We start from the raw sequence: 17,165 nt of genomic DNA, 5'->3' as shown, positions 1-17,165 counted from the left end.
AGCAAAGGCAGTCATTTGGCGTAGTGGTTAAGTGCTACGGCTGCTAACCAAAAGGTCAGCAGTTTGAAACTGCCAGGCGCTCCTTGGAAGCTCTATGGGGCAGTTCTGCTCTGTCCTATAGGGTCACTATGAGTCCGAATTGACTCAACGGCAGTGAGTTTGGTTTTTTTTTTTTTTTTCCCTCAGTTCAAAAGGCTGTTAATGTTTCCTTGTGTGTCTTAAAAGTACTAACTTTTCAACTCCTCTAACTCTCCACTTTGGAATTAGCCTCGCTTCCTTTACCTCCCTGCAGTCCTGGCCTTGTAAATATTCCTCTGTGTAAGTAGCTGCCCTAGGCAGGAACGCTTTTCTACTTTGATCATCAGACCTGCCCTCAGTCAGGCACATCTACCACTGTCACGCTTGCACCGTATCTTTCACCCACAGCCTACTGTTACCAGATGTGTCCAGGACCCTCAGGGCCACTTCCGGGTACACCTGGAAACATCAGTTCCCCTTCTTCCTAGCTATAAAGCAGGGATCAGAATCTAAGACCCATATCTATGAACCTCATGAAATTCTGTGTATTTTCTGTGTGTATGTGTGTTTGTGAACTTTTCTAGGGAGGGGACCCATAGCTTTCTTCAGATTCTCAAAAGGTTTTTTTTAAAAAAAAAAAAAAAAAAAACCCTTTTTTAGACAGGTGAGAGTTCTATACCCACTTGGTGATGCCTAGGGCAAAAGGTGAAAAGTCCAGGCCCTCCTCTCATGGTGAGACTCTGTCTGGAGAAGTCTGTTTGTGGCATTTGGAAGAAATTATCACAACAGAACAGCATCACGGCTAGGTTCTATTATACAATCCCTCATCTACGTTTGAAATTTATGAAGCTCTGAAAACTCAACATTTTTCTTTTATTTGGTACTAAAACCTTCCTTGAACTGACATGAAACTGATCTTTATGTGTTTTGCTTAGTGTGAATAGTCATATATTTCACTACAAAACTATTGTCTGATTAAAGGGTGCTGCCCTGGACCCTATTGGAGGTACTATGTAAAATACCATATATGCATCCTAAAAAATAAAACCCCCCAAAATTCTAAAACAACCTGGACCCTAGGGGTTTTCACAAGGGATCGTGGATCTATATACTATATTTTGTATTGATTATAGGCTGTTGTGGAACTGTGTGAGAAGCCAATTAGCATTTGTAAAACTATTTCAACAACCTGCATCTTTAGTTCTAAATAACTTATCATTTAACTTTTTTAAAATCAATTCCTCATTTATTTATTCTACAAATATTTATTGAGTGGTTTATGCAAGATACCTGTTCAGAACTTGGGGGCTGCCTAAATTATTGTAAACATTCTTTTCTTATATATAATTTTTATTGTGCTTTAAGTGAAAGTTTACAAATCAACTCAGTCTCTCACACAAAAACCCACATACACCTTGCGACACACTCCCAATTACTCTCCCCCTAATGAGACAACCCACTGTCTCCCTCGACTCTCTTTTCGTGTCCTTTTCGCCAGCTTCTAACCCCCTCCACCTTCTCATCTCCGCTCCAGGCAGGAGATGCCAACACAGTCTCAAGTGTCCACCTGATCCAAGAAGCTCACTCCTCACCGGCATCCCTCTCCAACCCATTGTCCAGGGGGCCGCCTAATTAATTCAGTCACTTCACATCAGACTAGATCCTAAATTCTATTATCTGAAAGAGCGAAAGGTTTACGTTTATTTAGCTGTTCTTTTGTGTATTAATATACTGAGATTATTTTAAATAAATTATGGATTCATGTTTAACTTAAATTTTATATGTTTATGAGGATCTTTGTATGATAAGCCATCCGTTGCAACACCAGGCTTTGTCACAGAATGATCAATTACTTCCTTAGTTCATTTTTTATTATTCTGCCCCCATACAGCTCATATTGTGTGTTTGCTAAAGAAATTTAAGTGGTAAGTAATGTGTTCCACCCTGGGGCAATGTAGTTCTAGCCCAAAGCAAAGAGACTTCTTCGTGTTAGGCAGTGCTGTCCCTTTTCAAGTGAATATTCAATAGTCTTAAACTTTTTGATTTATTGAAAGGAGATCTCTGGCCCTCAAGGGCTAGGAACACTAGATTAGGAACAATCAATATAGACAAAGAATTCACTAAGGAATAGTAACAGCAGAGATTATCGTTAATTCCCATTTTAGCAAATACATGAATGCAAATGTTATGGCAGAAAAAATTTATAGAGAAAGTTTATGAGGATCAAATGACAATCCTTGGACTTCAATTTGATACGATTGTTGCTTTGGTCAAATATTGAAGATTTTCTTAAATCAATTTGAAGAGGAAGCAATGTATTTTCTATAATTTGATGTTCAGAAATTGTTTATTTCCTTTTTTCATAGAAAACGTACTTTCAGAACTCTTTCAAGTATATGTCCTGTTAATTAGAATATTGCTTCCTTGATACATGTGTGTGTTTTTTTGTTTGTTTGTTGTGGTCAGTATAATACCAAAACAATTAATTGGTAGATGTGATAGTTACTCAAAAAATTAATATACCAAATAAAGTTCTTTTACTGCACTCAGTTGCTTGTGCCAACTTTTGCCCTTTGAGTATCCCTGTTGTCTTCAGTCGGGTATGCAGATATACGTGGAAGACCTAAGGTAGTGTTCAAGAGACATAATCCCCCACAGACTAACAGAGACTAGGGAGAACAGAAAGAGGAAAGGCCCTTCCTTGGCACTTCTTCTTTACTCTGGTCTTTGGAGGAAGTGGGTCTATCTCTTTTAAGGTGAAATACAGTGTAGACCCCCCCCCAAAAAAAAAGACCCCAAGAGAAAGAAAAGACCCTGGTAAAGGGCAGAACCAGTAAGAACAAGTGAGAAGGTGGGTCAGGATAAGGAGCAGAGCCAGGCATGAGGAATGCAGGAGCAGATGGGACAGACGGTGAGACCAAAAGGGAAATGACCAGGAGAAGGAGCTAGGATGAGGCCAGGGACGAGAGGGGAAGGAAACAGCATGGAAAGGGAAGTGTGATAGGAGGACAACTGAGCTTTAAAAAGGAGGAGTGGGGGACAGGATGAATCTGGAGAAATGCGCCAGCAGCAAGGAAGACAGGGGCTTGGGGCTGGGTAAGTTTGCTGGTGAAGTGGTGAGTGCGGAGACATTCTTAGGACTGTTCAGAAAGGCATGTCTCATTATAAGTAATATGAAACGTGCCCTTTTGGGTAACAATGGGCTTAAACATATATGTTTTCGGTGAATTAAGCCAAGTTAATTTTAGTGAGTGTTTTGGCTCAGTGGTTTAAAAATTAAGTACTCTAATTTGTTTAATCGTTAAGCTAGATCTGCCTTATTGTGTGAAATACGTTAGAAATTGTAAATTATACCATCGTTACTATGTGTGGCATAGGATAATATGATGTAAAATCATTAAGGTTTACCCTTATTATTGCAGCTTTTCATAACTTTATAGTTATTTAAGTATGCATGATATTCTAGTATAAAGTTGTTCTATACCACTCAGATGCAAGTGGTATATTTACATTTCTGAATCAAATCAGGTGCAGTCCCTCCCACTGACCCAGCCATTAGGGTTGACAAGAAGTTCAGTCTCAGGCATGTCTTTTTTTTTTTTATTGGGAGCCTTACACAGACAAAAAAACATTTGAGGAAAGGCCTCTGATCTTCACTCCTTCACACTTATTACCTACCTGTTCTTTGTCCAAGTCCATCCGAGCCTCCTTTTTTCAAAGCGTCCATACCTTCTGTGTACATCTTAACTCCCGGGCCCTTGACCAGTGCTCCCAGGCCATGGCGTTTAGTTCTCAGGCACCCTCTCGTGCTGACTTGGCTTCCTGTCACTTCCTTAAGACTCCACTGCCCATAAAGCCCACCACTCCTCATCCTTCTAGCTCTCAGAGAAATACCTCAATCCTCCAGGGTCAGGCCACCTACAAGTTGGAAGACATTATAAGTTGGGGGTCAAGTTCAGTCATGCTGGACATGGTACAGAACATGATGGCCCCTGCCCACTCCTGTTTTAAACCAGCCTGATCCACATTGCCTCGGTCTAGGGCTCCCCCAGCCAGTTCCCTAATTAGTAAAGTGTCTGCCCTCAACATAACTCCAGACCGTCTCTTCACTAGCATTCTAGTAACGGTTCCTTCCAGAGGCTGACCTGCTCTGCTTCCAAATTTTTATTGTGCTCGAAGTCTGTTCTAAAATACTCAGATATTCAACTGTGGCTCCCAGAAAATTGTTATTCCCAATGGGGAAATGAATACCTTGAAGGCACAGTGGTGAAGGCAATTCATCATTTATTAATATGATGCTGATATCATGATTGTGTAAAATCCGTGTGGTCTGTCATAGTCAAGGTTCAAATGCCTTATCCCCAGAAAACACCTTATGTTTTGACTGACTCATCATTTTCACCACAGGCAGAATTACCTTTCCCACCACCTATGCCAAATATCAGGAGTGGCACAAACGGTTAAATTCTCAACTACTAGCTGAAATGTTGACAGTTCAAACCCACCCAGAGGCACTGTGGAAGACAGGCTGGCCATCAGCTTCCAAAAGCTCACACCCTTGAAAACCCTATGGAATAGTTGTACTCTGCACACATGGGGTCACCATGAGTCAGAACCAACTTGATGGCAACTAACAACAATATACCAGACATGTTAGCCCATGTGTCCAGTGGTAGTCTACAATTGGGCCAGCAAGTTAAGATTAGGACTCAGGTTACAATGCGCACTAAGTGCCCTTCTCTCTCTAGGATAAGGACCAGATTTTTTTTTTTTTTTTTTAGAATTCAGTTTCAATCTCTCTTTCTCAAGAATATACATATACTAGTATGTACACGTGTGCACACACACCCGTATCTGTCTATCATACGGATGCACACACATATGGGGCAGTAGCATACGCACACAGACCCGGGTTCTGTCTTACCACTTACTAGCTGTGTGCCCATAGACGAGTGACATCTCTTAGCATCAGTTTGTTCATCTTTGAAATGAGATGATAGTACAGTGATGCTTCATATATATTTCACGTAGTTGATTTCAATTCTGGGTGTTTGGTGCTGAGTGTAATATTGCTTAGGTATCTTTTTTTACAGTAGACCCCTAAACACATGCCAACTGCTTCACTGAGTGCTAGCCAAAGCAATGGAGGAAAAATTTGCTGAGGATTTATTTAAAGATGGGATACCTGTATGCTGTATAAGCAGTTTAACAGCTTTTTAAGGGTCATTTTGAGTATATGAGATTTTCACCTTGGACTCTGTCTTATAACATGTTGGAGGGAGCACATCGGATAATCTATGTAAAGCATTTAGGTCAGTGCCTGACATGTGGTAAGCACTTAGTAAATGTTAGCTATTATTATGGTTATTGTAGCTTTTATAGTAGAAATGTAAAGTCAGAAAAGACCTGATTTTCAAACCATTCTGTGCTGCTTCATGGCTATGTGAACTTGGATGAATGACCTAAAATCTCCAGCTGTAATGGAAGTACTACTGCCTTTAAAGAATGGGGAAGCCCTGGTGGCTTACTGGCTAAGAGCTGCGGCTGCTAACCTAGAAGGTTGGCAGTTCGAATCCACCAGGCGCTCCTTGGAAACCCTATAGGGCAGTTCTACTCTGTCCTTTAGGGTCACCGTGAGTCAGAATTGACTCAACAGCAACGGGTTTGGGTTTTTCTTGATTTTAAAGAACTGTGTTAAATAAGGATACCTATACTGTATTTTTTTTTATATACTGTATATGAAGTACCAAGCCTAAAGTGTTCTTTCTCCTAGTGACACTGATGTTTGTATGTGTATGCATATGTGTGCGTGGGGGTGGGGGAATTAAACGTATGCTTTTATACCTGCATGTCTCTATATATTACTAGTAACAAATTGGATTATCTGTTTACACAGGCCCTAAGGAAATCAAAGCTGAAAAAAAGCACATTTGGAAGGCATCATTTTTTAATGCTCAAACCAATGCAACTGCCCAAAGGAGAGATGCTATGGCTCATCGCATAATGTCTGCAAGGCTTTGTAAGATTAAAGAGCTAAAAAATGATTTAGCTGACATACATCGTAAATTGGAAGCCACCGTCATAGAAAACCAGTTTTTGAAACAACTTCAGTTCAGGCACTTGAAAGCTATAGGAAAATACGAGAACTCACAAAATAATCTTCCTCAAATTATGATTAAACATAAAAATGAAGTAAAAAGTCTAAGGCAGCTACTTAGGAAATCCCAGGAAAAGGAAAGAACTGTGTCTAGGAAACTTAGGGAAGCCGACAGCGAGTTATTGAAGACCAAGGATGCTCTACAGACGCTGCAGAGGCTTTCCGAAGATAAAAATCTGGCAGAGAGGGAAGAACTTACTCAAAAATTGTCAGTCCTCACAACCAAATTGGAGGCAAATGACAGAAGAATACAGGTCTGTATTTCAGAGGCTTCGGAAATTTAAGGTGCCAAGAGTAATACAGAGAGAGGGTGCGCAGGAATCCTGCTTGCCCCACCCTAATGAAGCATTACAAATGGCTTTGCCTGCCCAACCAAACCAAACCCACTGCCGTCGAGTCAGTTCCCACTCATAGTCGGACCCTATAGGACAGAGTAGAGCTGCCCCATAGAGTTTCCAAGGAGCGCCTGGTAGATTTGAACTGCCAACCTTTTGGTTAGCAGCCATAGCTCTTCACCACTATGCCACCAGGGCCTGCAGGCAGTACTAAATAATTATGTTAGGGGAGGCAGGAGGGAGTTGAAGGAGAGACAGAAAAAGGCTCTGAACTGAAAATGTTAGCGATCAGGAGCTCATTCTGGGGCTAGGCTAAGTTAAAAAAAAAAAAAAAAAAATTTTTTTTTTTTTTTTTTTACCCGGAAATAATCAGTCTCTAAACTGGAAGGCTACCAATGTCAGGGAAGTTTTTTTCATGGGCTAAAAAGGTTGCATTGTGTTGTGCAAAAGCCCTCTTAGAAATCACCTCTCTGCTTCAGATTGTTTATTGAAAGACTACTTCCCTAAAAACCTGATCAAGGTACCTGTTTAGTCCTTTTCCCTTTTTTCTCCCTCATCAGTTGGGCTGATCATTACAATACAAGCATGTTTAGTATTTTAGGTATAGGAATTTTTCCCAGCTAATGTCCTTGGGAAAAGGGAGGGAAAATGAGTTAAAAGAATTGAAGAGATAAATGGATTGCTTTTCTTCAGTGGTGCATGGGTGTCAATAGCTTGGAGATTATATTACAAGCGGTGATTTGGGAAAACGCGCTGATCACATTGAGACTTCTCCCACCTATCCTACATTAAAATAGGTCTCTATAGAAATAAACATAAATGGAATTTATTTACTGTTAATTCCTAATCTTGATGGTGAGAGGCAAGTATTTTCTGTGATCTTGAAGTAACAAGGAAATAATTTCATCTCCCTTTTAATACCAGTTATTTCTTCTGTTAGTAAAATTTCCTCTATCGTCAAAGAGAATTTTCTCACATAGAATGGATATGTCAGCTACAGAAATTAACGAGCAACTTCATTTTCTTTCCATCCTATTTGGTAAATAGTTTACCAAAGTTATATTACTGGCCTTTTAGGTGATTATCGGATCCATCTTAGGATATGTCTTTCATGTAAAAGTAAATGTATTTTGTCTCATCTTGACAGATGAGACAAAACCAAAAAGAATTCAGGAACTAACCATTTTCTTGGCTATCGCAAGGCTTGGGCTTGGTAGTATGGGAAATTGCTATTTGGTTGTAGGACATGTGGTAGGGGACAAGTTTTTCATGGGCCAAAACATGTAGGTTTTCTTGTTGTTGTTCAGTCAGCTCCAACTCACAGTGACCTTATTCATAACAGAGTGAAACATTGCCTGGTCCTGCACAATCCTTACAATCCTTGTATGTTTGAGCCCATTGTTGCAGCCACCGTGTCAATCCATCTCACTGAGGGTCTCTCTCTTTTTTGTTGACCCTCTACCAACTGTGATGTCTTTCTCCAGTGATTGGTCCTTCAGATAACATGTCCAAAGGAAGTGAGACAGAGTCTTGCCATCCTCACTTCTAAGGAGCATTCTGGCAGTACTTCCTTCAAGACAGATGTCTTTGTTCTTCTGGCAGTCCATGGTGTAGTCAATATTCTTCAACACCGTAATTCAAATGTGTCAATTCTTCTTCAGTCTTCCTTTTTCATTCTCCAGCTTTCACATGCATATGAGGCAATTGAAAATACCGTGGCTTGGGTCCGGTGCACCTTAGTCATCAAAGTGACATATTTGCTTTAAAGAGATCTTTTGCAGCAGATTTACCCAATGCAATATGTCATTTGATTTCTTGATTGCTGCTTCCATGGGCATTGACTATTGACCCAAGAAGAATGAAATCTTGACAACTTCTATTTCTTTGCCATTTATCATGATGTTCACTGGTCTGGTTGTAAGGATTTCTGTTTTATGTTCGGGTGTAATCTATGTTGAAGGCTATAGCCTTTGACTTTCATCAGTAAGTGCTTCAAGTCATCTTCACCTTTGGCAAGCAAGGTTGTGTCATCTGCATAACAGATTGTTAATGAGTCTTCCTCCAGTTCTGATGGTGCAGTCTTCATATAGCCCAGCTTCTCAGATTTGTTCAGCATGTAGATTGAATAAGTAAGGTGAAAGAATACAACTCTGCCACACACCTTTTCCAATTTTAAACCACACAGTATCCCCTTGTTCTGTTCAAACGACTGTCTTTTGATCCATGTACAGGTTCTTCATGAGCACAGTTAAGAGTATTGGAATTTGAACCCCTGAGGGAGCAGAAGAGAACCCTTGAGGGAGCAGGACAGCAGTGGGATGTAGACCCCAAATTCTCATAAAAATACCAGACTTAATGGGCTGACTGAGACTAGAAGGACCCTGGTGGTCATGGCCCCCAGACCTTCTGTTGGCCCAGGACAGAAACCATTCCCAAAGCCAACTCTTCAGACAGGGATTGGACTGGACAACAGGTTGGACAGGGATGCTGGTGAGGAGTGAGCTTCTTGGATCAGGTGTACACTTGAGACTATGTTGGCATTTCCTCCCTGGAGGGGAGATGAGAGGGTAGGGGAGGTTAGAACCTGGCAGAATGGACACGAAAAGGAAGAGTGGAGGGAGGGAGCAGGCTGTCTTATTAGGGGGAGAGCAATAGGGAATATGTAGCAAGGTGTATATAAGTTTTTGTGTGAGAGACTGACTTGATTTGTAAACTTTCACTTAAAGCATAAAAAAAAAAAAAAGTACTGGGATTCCCATTCTTTGAAATGTTATCTAGAATTTATTTGACCTACACAGTCGAGTGCCTTCACGTAGTTGATAAAACACCAGTAAACATCTTTCTGGTATTCTCTGCTTTCAGCCAAGATCCATCTGACGTCAATCCTTTGTTCCATGTCCTCTTCTGAATCTGGTCTGAATTTCTGGCAGTTCCCTGCCAATGTATGGCTGTAGTCATTTTTGAATTATCTTAAGGAAAATTTTGCCAGTTTGTAATATTAATGATATTGTTCAGTAATTTCTACATTCTTTTTGATTTCCTTTCTTTGGAATGGGCACGAATATGGATCTCTTCCAGCTGGTTGACGAGGTAGCTGTCTTCCAAATTTCTTGGCATAGACAAGTGTTTCCAGTGATGTATCTGTTTGTTGAAACATCTCAATTAGTATTCCATCAGTTCCAGGACCCTTGATTTTTGTCAGTGCCTTCATCATGGCTTGTATTTCTTCAGTGCCAGTGCCAGTGGTTCTTGATCATATATTTTACCTCCTGAAGTGGTTGACTATTGACCAGTTCTTTTTGGTACACTGAATCTGTGTACTCTTTCCTTCTTCTTTTGATGCTTTCTGCATCATTCAGTTTTTGCCCGTAGAATCCTTTGATATTGCAACTCGAGGCTTGAATTTTCTGGGATTTTTTATCTTTTTAGTTTTTCTGTATTTTCCACTTTGCTTTAATGAAAAAAGTATGAATGTTATAATGGGGAAAACTCTGTATAAAAAGTTCTTTTGGCCAAACCTTCCGTCGAAGTCCAGATCAAAATGTTTTCTGTTACAGCATTCCAATGAGAAGGTGAATATGGAGAGTCCTGAGTAACAGGGTTATGGAGCAGTTATAGAATTCACCGTGCGGAGGGGTGGTGTGGGTCCCAGTGACAACTCTCAGCTTTGCTTGCCTGGGATCCTCGCGCTGATGCTGAGACGGCCCTTTACTGAGAGGCTTGAAAGGTTTCTAAGGAGGATGCTATGCAAAGTTAATAGTTAGAATATTTCATTTTTAAAATAGGACGTTGAATTATATTTTTTCATTTTCAAGATTTGTTCAAAAATTATCAAATTCCAAAATATGTAAGAACCCTTGGACTCAAAACATGATATTTATTCCCTTGAGTTGGGATCCAGGATTTTTTTTCTTGGTTATACTTAATTCAAATATATGTTCCCTGTACATTAAGCCATACACTAAAATTGGATTGAAATTTTGCACTTTTCATACATGTAGTTATTTCCATTATAAGTGAAGTGTTTAATAATACTACGCTGGTTACAGAAGAGTTGAAATATATACTGTTTTCAGAGCTTAGAAAAACAACTGAGGTTGAACAAGAAAGCCTTTAATCGGCAGTTGGCTGTTGAGAACCGGAAGACGCTGGCAGCCCAGACAGCTACAAAGGCTCTGCAAATGGAAGTAAAACACCTTCAGCAAAAACTTAAGGTATTTCTTTTCAAACAAAATGTAAGAAAAATTCTGAAATTGTCTTTCCCAACATATCAGAGCTGTTTATATCTGCTGTGTCTTTAAATTATTTAACTTCGTGAGTACATTTCTCAAATTAAGTTTCTTCCCTACAGTGATATGAACAGACCAAAACCAAACCAGACCCATTGCCATCAGGTTGATTCTGACTCATAGCGACCCTGTAGGACAGAGTAGAACTGCCCCCGTAGGGTTTCCAAGGAGTGCCTAGTGGATTTGAACTGAGGACCTTTTGGTTAGCAGCCGTGGCTCTTAACCAGGGTTTCCTATGAACATACAGAGGATCTGAAATTACAAGAATGGGCTAAACGACACAGTGCATGTGCACTGTAATTAGAAAATTAAAGTTCTGTAATCAAGTCTTCTTTTTATTTCATCACAAAGTAATATTATTGCATTTTGTTAACACGGTTAATGCAGCTTTAATAAGTTAATAAATTTCTAAATTTAAAAATTAACTAAGAACAGTGAAATATTTAGGGGAGGGAGAGAATAGATTAGAAAGGACACAGATAGATGCTAAGCAGCTTTGAATACCTTTTTGGTAGTTTTGTCTTTGGAAAATATTTTTTTTAATTTAATTTTTGGTGAAAATATACACATCAAAATATGGTCTTATTTAACAATTTCTACACGTGTTGTTTGGTGACATTGGTTACATTCTTCACATTGTGTCAGCATTCTCATTATTTCTAATATAGTTGTTTCACACCCATTTATTTAGATACACTACTACTAAACAGAGCCATGTAAGTATTTTGCATAATTATGGCACAAATTAAATAGAAAAAAAAAAAGCAATCCCTAAAACTCCAAAGTAAAATAAATTTAAAAAATGAACCCAATTATGTATCCCATTGGTGGCATAACGTTACAAAGAGAAACTATTCCAAGTGATGCTAAAACACAGTAACTTCGCTGTATATACTGTAAGGACAAAACTGACATCACAAAAAGTCTTAAAGTGTAGTAATGATATTATTGGTGTTAGTGTTGGTATTGTTATTCTGAGACTGTTGTGTGTATCTTATTGGATAAAGCAAATGATGGATTATGTTGTTGTCATGGACAACTGAGATTTGGGAGATGGAAGAAATAAAATACAGAAGATGTATAAGGTCAAACAAAAATCCTATAGTCTATCCCAGTCAATGAGCCTAATATTGTTTCTTGGTACTTCTGTTCTACCTCCTAGTTCATTGAGTAGTGACTGGGATCTTAAAAAGATTGCAAGCGGCCATCCAAGATACAACAATTGGTCTCCATTCACCTGAAGGAACAGAGGTAGAAGAAGAGTCAGGAATAGGAGGAAGAAATTGAATACATGCCTGGCTACCATTGCTGAACGTATTAATCAAAGTGACTATGGAAGAATCCTGATCAAAGGTGTTGGGGGTTGGGGGGAGAATGTGGAACAGAAGTTCAAATTCTCAATGGAATCCAGACTTTTTAAACTTCAAACCTTAAACTAAAACTATCCACTGAAGTCTTGTTTGAACAACAACAACAAAAGCCTTCTTTTTATTAGTAAAGTATGTCTGCTGTGAGCATTGTGCTCTTTTCTAAAGAATTATCTATGTGAGATCAAATTGACAACAGCAACTCAGAAGATTGGATGGGAATCTTAGGGGGCAGTGAGTTTAAGATAATGGTGGTGGAATAACATGGAAGAGGATAGTGAGAATGGTAATACAATTTAAAGAACATAACTAATGTGACAGAATTGTATGTGTAGAAACTGTTGAAATGGTGTATCTTTGGCTGTGTATACTTTCACCAAAATTTTTTTTAAATTTTAAATCCCATAGTCCTACAATTTAACATCAAAAAGACAAAACAACTCAGTCCAAATATGGCAAAAGACTTGGAACAGACAGTTCACCAAAGAGAATATTCAGATGGCCAACAAGTACATAAAAAGATGTCCAACCATTCACCATTAAAATATTTAGGGAGTTGAAAATCAAAACCACAATGAGATACCGCCTCACTCCCATTAGAATGGCAATGATCAAAAAAAAAAAATAGAAAGCAAGTGTTGTCCAGGTTGTGGAGAAACAGCAACTCTCATCCATTGCTGGTGGGGATGTAAAATGGTGTAGCCACTGTGGAAAACAGTGTGGCTGTTCCTCAAAAAGTTGAACATAGAATTACCGTGTGCCCCAGCAATCCCAATCTTAGGTATATACCCAGAAGGAGTGAAGACAGGAATGCAAACAGAAACCTGTATACCAACATTCATTGCAGCACTTTTCACAGTGGCCAAAAGATAGAAACAACCGAGATGTCCATCAGCAGATGAATGGATAAACAAAATGTGGTATGTACATATGATGGAATATTATGCAACTGTAAAGAAAAATAAGTCCTGGTGCATGCCACGACAAGGATGAACCTTGAAAACATTATACTGAGTGAAATAAATCATTTGCAAAAGGACAAATACTGAATGATCTCACTTATATGAAACAGACAAATATAAACGGAATGTTGTTATTAATGGTTACCAGAGGTGGGAGGCAGGGGGAAAGGGAGAGATTTTTTTTTGCCGGGACATTACGTTAAGGAGCTCTAGGGGTGCAGTGGGTAAGAACTCAGCTGCACCTGAAAGATCGGTGGTCTGAACCCACCAGCTGCTCTATGGGAGAGAAGATGTGGCAGTCTGCATCTGTAAAGATTACAGCCTTGGAAACTATGAGGCAGTTCTGCCCTGTTCTTTAGGGTCACAATGAGTCAGAATCAACTCAGAGAGTGGAGTGCTGCTCTAACAGATACCTAAAATGTGGATGCAGTTTTGAAACTGAATGGATAGAGGACCCAGAAGGAAGTGCGGAGAACTGTTAACACCAGAGAAGGCACAGATGGTGAGAAGCAGAAGCAGAGGACTGGCTGCAACAGAGGACCAGCAGCAGCGGAACCAGGAGACCAGTGCCAGACAGTGCTGGAGCTGACCCACAGAATGAGAGAGCTGAGTGTCTGTGTGCAGAAGGCTTCCTGGAGGAGTAGGGGTGCCTCCAGACACTTATCGGTGGAGCTACAGAGCTTTGGAATACTTTCCCCAGCAGGGCAGATGTGGGCATGAGGCCCAAGGGCTGAGAGGCCAAGGAACCAGGAAGTAGAAACTGAAGAGACAAGGAACACAGGAAGCCAAGCTGCCTCAGTCTCAAAGGGTAGGCCATGACCTCTGGGGTTCCAAAAGGTGGAGCCATGGCCTCTGGTGTTTCTAAGGGTGGAGTCACTACTCAGATGGACAGGAGAACGGTGCACTTAAAGCCAGGGGAGCAGAGTTGCTGTCCCAGTGGGCCTGGAAGGTGGAGCTGAAGCTCAGGGCTGAGGGGCCTCCACTCAGAATCTGGAGAGCGTGGCCAATACCTAGAGTGTGGAGGGCAGCGCTATTGTGTAAATTGTCTCAGAGAACAGAAGATTATTTTCAAAGCCTTGAGAGCTAATGTAATATGTTCTGCTGACTTGCTTGGTGCCTGTTATCCCTTCTTCCCTCCAGTTTCTCCCATTTGTAATGGAAATGCATAGCTTGTGCCTGTTCTGCCATTGTACCCTTGGAAGCTCATAGCTTGTATTCTAGATTTCATAGATGAAGAGGAATTTTGGATTTTGGACTTGGAGTTAAGACTTTTGCTATGACATGATGGGGTGAATATGTTTTGCATGTTGCAAGGATGTGATTTTTGGGGGGCCAAAGGGTGGAATGTCATAGATTGAATTCTGTCCCCAAAAAATGTGTATATCAATTTGGCCATGATTCCCAGTATTGTGTGATTGTTTACCATTTTGTCATCTGTTGTGATTTTCCTATGTGTTGTAAATCCTACCTCTATGATGTTAATGAGGGGGGATGAGAGGCAATTGTGTTGATGAGGCAGGACTCAATCTATGGGATTGGATTGTGTCTTGAGCAGGTTTCTTTTGGGATATAAAAGAAAGAAGCAAGCAGAGAGACAGGGGGACCTTAAACTACCAAGAAATCAGTGTGGGGAGCAGAGCAGTCCTTTGGACCCGGGCTTCCTGCACGGAGAAGCTCCTAGTCCAGGGGAAGATTGATGAAAAGGACCTTTCTCCAGAGGCAACAGAGAGAGAGCCTTCCCCTGAGCTGACCCCCTGAATTTGGACTTTTAGCCTACTTCACTGTGAGGAAATAAATTTCTGTTTATTAAAGCCATCCACTTGTTGTTTTTCTGTTATACCAGCACTAGATGACTAAGACAGAATTTGGTAGACAGCAACGGGTTTACGGGCTGTACTTTTCCAAAATATTCTACCACTATGTTAATAGTGGTAGAATATTTTGGAAAAGGACAGCGATATTGGTGGCACAACATGAAAAATGTAACTAATGTCATTGAATTGTAAATGTGGATGTTGGTCGATGTTCTGGTGTGGATATTTTCACCACGATAAAAAAGAGTGAGAGATAATCAAAGACTCAACAACAACAAAAAATCCTATTGTCTTTCTTTTTAGTTGGAAGTAAAACTATGAACTTGTGATATATTTTATCAACTCAGTAGAAATGAAACCCCTAGCATCCAGATTACGGCCTTCAAATTTTATATCCCACTAAAAAGAATCAGGGCCCCTTGAAATCCTAGGTCTGGAATATGTAAGATGAGCCTGGAACATACTGTCATGCAAAAGCAGGGAATCTATGAAGGACTCAGGATAATATCAAAGGAATCAGGAACCATCTAGAATAGGCCAGGGTGGGGGGCCAAGATGGCTGACTAGGTAGACGCTACCTCGGATCCCTCTTGCAACAAAGACTCGGAAAAACAAGTGAATCGATCACATACATGACAATCTACGAACCCTGACCATCAAACACAGATCTAAAGAGTTGACCTGAGTGACAGAGACTGAGAACAAACAACCATGGGGAAGCAGCGACTGCTTTCAGAGCCTGGAGCCTGCGTCCTAGTCAGAAAACCTTGGTGCCGGGCTTTGGACTGAGCGCAGGGGAGCTGAGCACGGCATCCTGTGATGGCACAAACACGGAGTGCAGCCCTGGCCCCCTGAACTGACATTGGGGGAAGCCCAGCCAGTGCACGCAGGCAGCGCAGCGACATGGCTGACAGGAGGAGAAGTCACTGGGAGGCAGCAACTGGTTTTGGAGCCAGGAGTGAGGCGTCCCAGCCAGGGAACCTTGGCGCTGCACTTTGGACTGGGAGCGGAGGAACTAACCACGGCTTCTGAGACAGCGCAAGCACGGGATGCGGCCTGACCCTCGGGGGCAATCTCTACCCAGCCGGCACACACAGTCGACGCGCCCCTCGGGAATCTCAGATAAAACAGTCATCCCAAGCAAGATAAGAAACTTTGTCTGTATTCCGGGGTGCTACTCTCTCCTATTTATGTGAACCCTCCCCTCCCCTTTCCCAGGCAGTTTCATTAACGTTGGAATTTCCTGACCCAGAGAGTGAACTGCTCTGTGGTTTTTCTTTCTTTCCTTTTCTTTTTTTTTTTTTTGGTCTTTTCCTAACCCATTCTCCTGGCCTGAGAGAAGCAGCTACAAAAAACCTAGGGACCAAAAATCCTTCCCTAATTGGACTAAAAACACAGAGCCAGCTCCAGCAAGCATATGTGATCCACAGTCTTGGGCTTTCATCCCTACAGGGAACAAGGTGGCTATTATAATGCAAAGGCATTTCTGATAGGGATCTGACTGCATTTGTTTTAGTGGATTTACTGGAAAGACAAGTTTCCCAGGTCTGATATCTCTGCGTATTCAACAGAGCCCTCACTGACCCGCAACAGGGAACTGAGGGCTGAAGCTCCCCCTAGACCACCTAGCCTCCAGCCTTAGGGGTGTAAGGAGGGTGACACCTACCAATCTGTAGAGGTACTTGCATTGGGGGCCTAAGGTACAGCTGCAGAGCCCACCCACCAAAGTGCTTTAGGAAGAGACATACCTACCTCACTGGCACTTGGGGGAAGCCTGTCAGCATCCTGCCCTCCCTGGAGTGTGAACCCCTGCTGCTACTAGAATTTGGTGTACACAACTATCACCACTACTTCTCTAGGTGGATAGGTGACAGTCTGCACCACACACTTGGTGACACAAAATCAGATTCTACTCAAGAATAGTGAATGGATTCTTAGGCTTATATATCTGGTAACAGCCCAAACCAGCTGGTAATAGGACATAAGTAAGTCAAGGGCTACAACAATCAAGACAGCTCAATCTAGTAGCCCATCTACGTATATTGAAAGAAAACAAAACAAGACTCAGTGAGCAAATATAGAATAAATCACTACAATATCTTAGAGATGGCTCGGAGACAGCAGTTAATATCAAACCACATAAAGAAGCAGACGATGACTGCTTCTACAACTCCCCAAATTAAAGAATCAAAATCTTTCCCAAATGAAGATACAATCCTGGAA

The 17,165-nt window shown here is 41.0% G+C and overlaps 1 protein-coding gene across 3 annotated transcripts in view; it reads left to right on the top strand.

The window, feature by feature from the left end:
• Nucleotides 1–17,165, top strand: part of LCA5L (lebercilin LCA5 like) — a 77,016-nt gene that overhangs the window by 40,151 nt on the left and 19,700 nt on the right. For all 3 annotated transcript variants that reach the window (XM_049874861.1, XM_049874862.1, XM_049874860.1), the window contains 2 exons: nt 5,915–6,429; nt 10,587–10,724. In XM_049874861.1, coding sequence (XP_049730818.1) covers nt 5,915–6,429; nt 10,587–10,724 — 653 coding nt within the window. The remainder of the gene's footprint in view (nt 1–5,914; nt 6,430–10,586; nt 10,725–17,165) is intronic.

This window comes from Elephas maximus, chromosome 2 (genome assembly GCF_024166365.1).
Source record: "Elephas maximus indicus isolate mEleMax1 chromosome 2, mEleMax1 primary haplotype, whole genome shotgun sequence".
Lineage (NCBI taxonomy): Eukaryota > Metazoa > Chordata > Mammalia > Proboscidea > Elephantidae > Elephas > Elephas maximus.
Note: the sequence above shows the minus strand (reverse complement) of the source record. Positions and strands in the feature narration are given on the sequence as shown.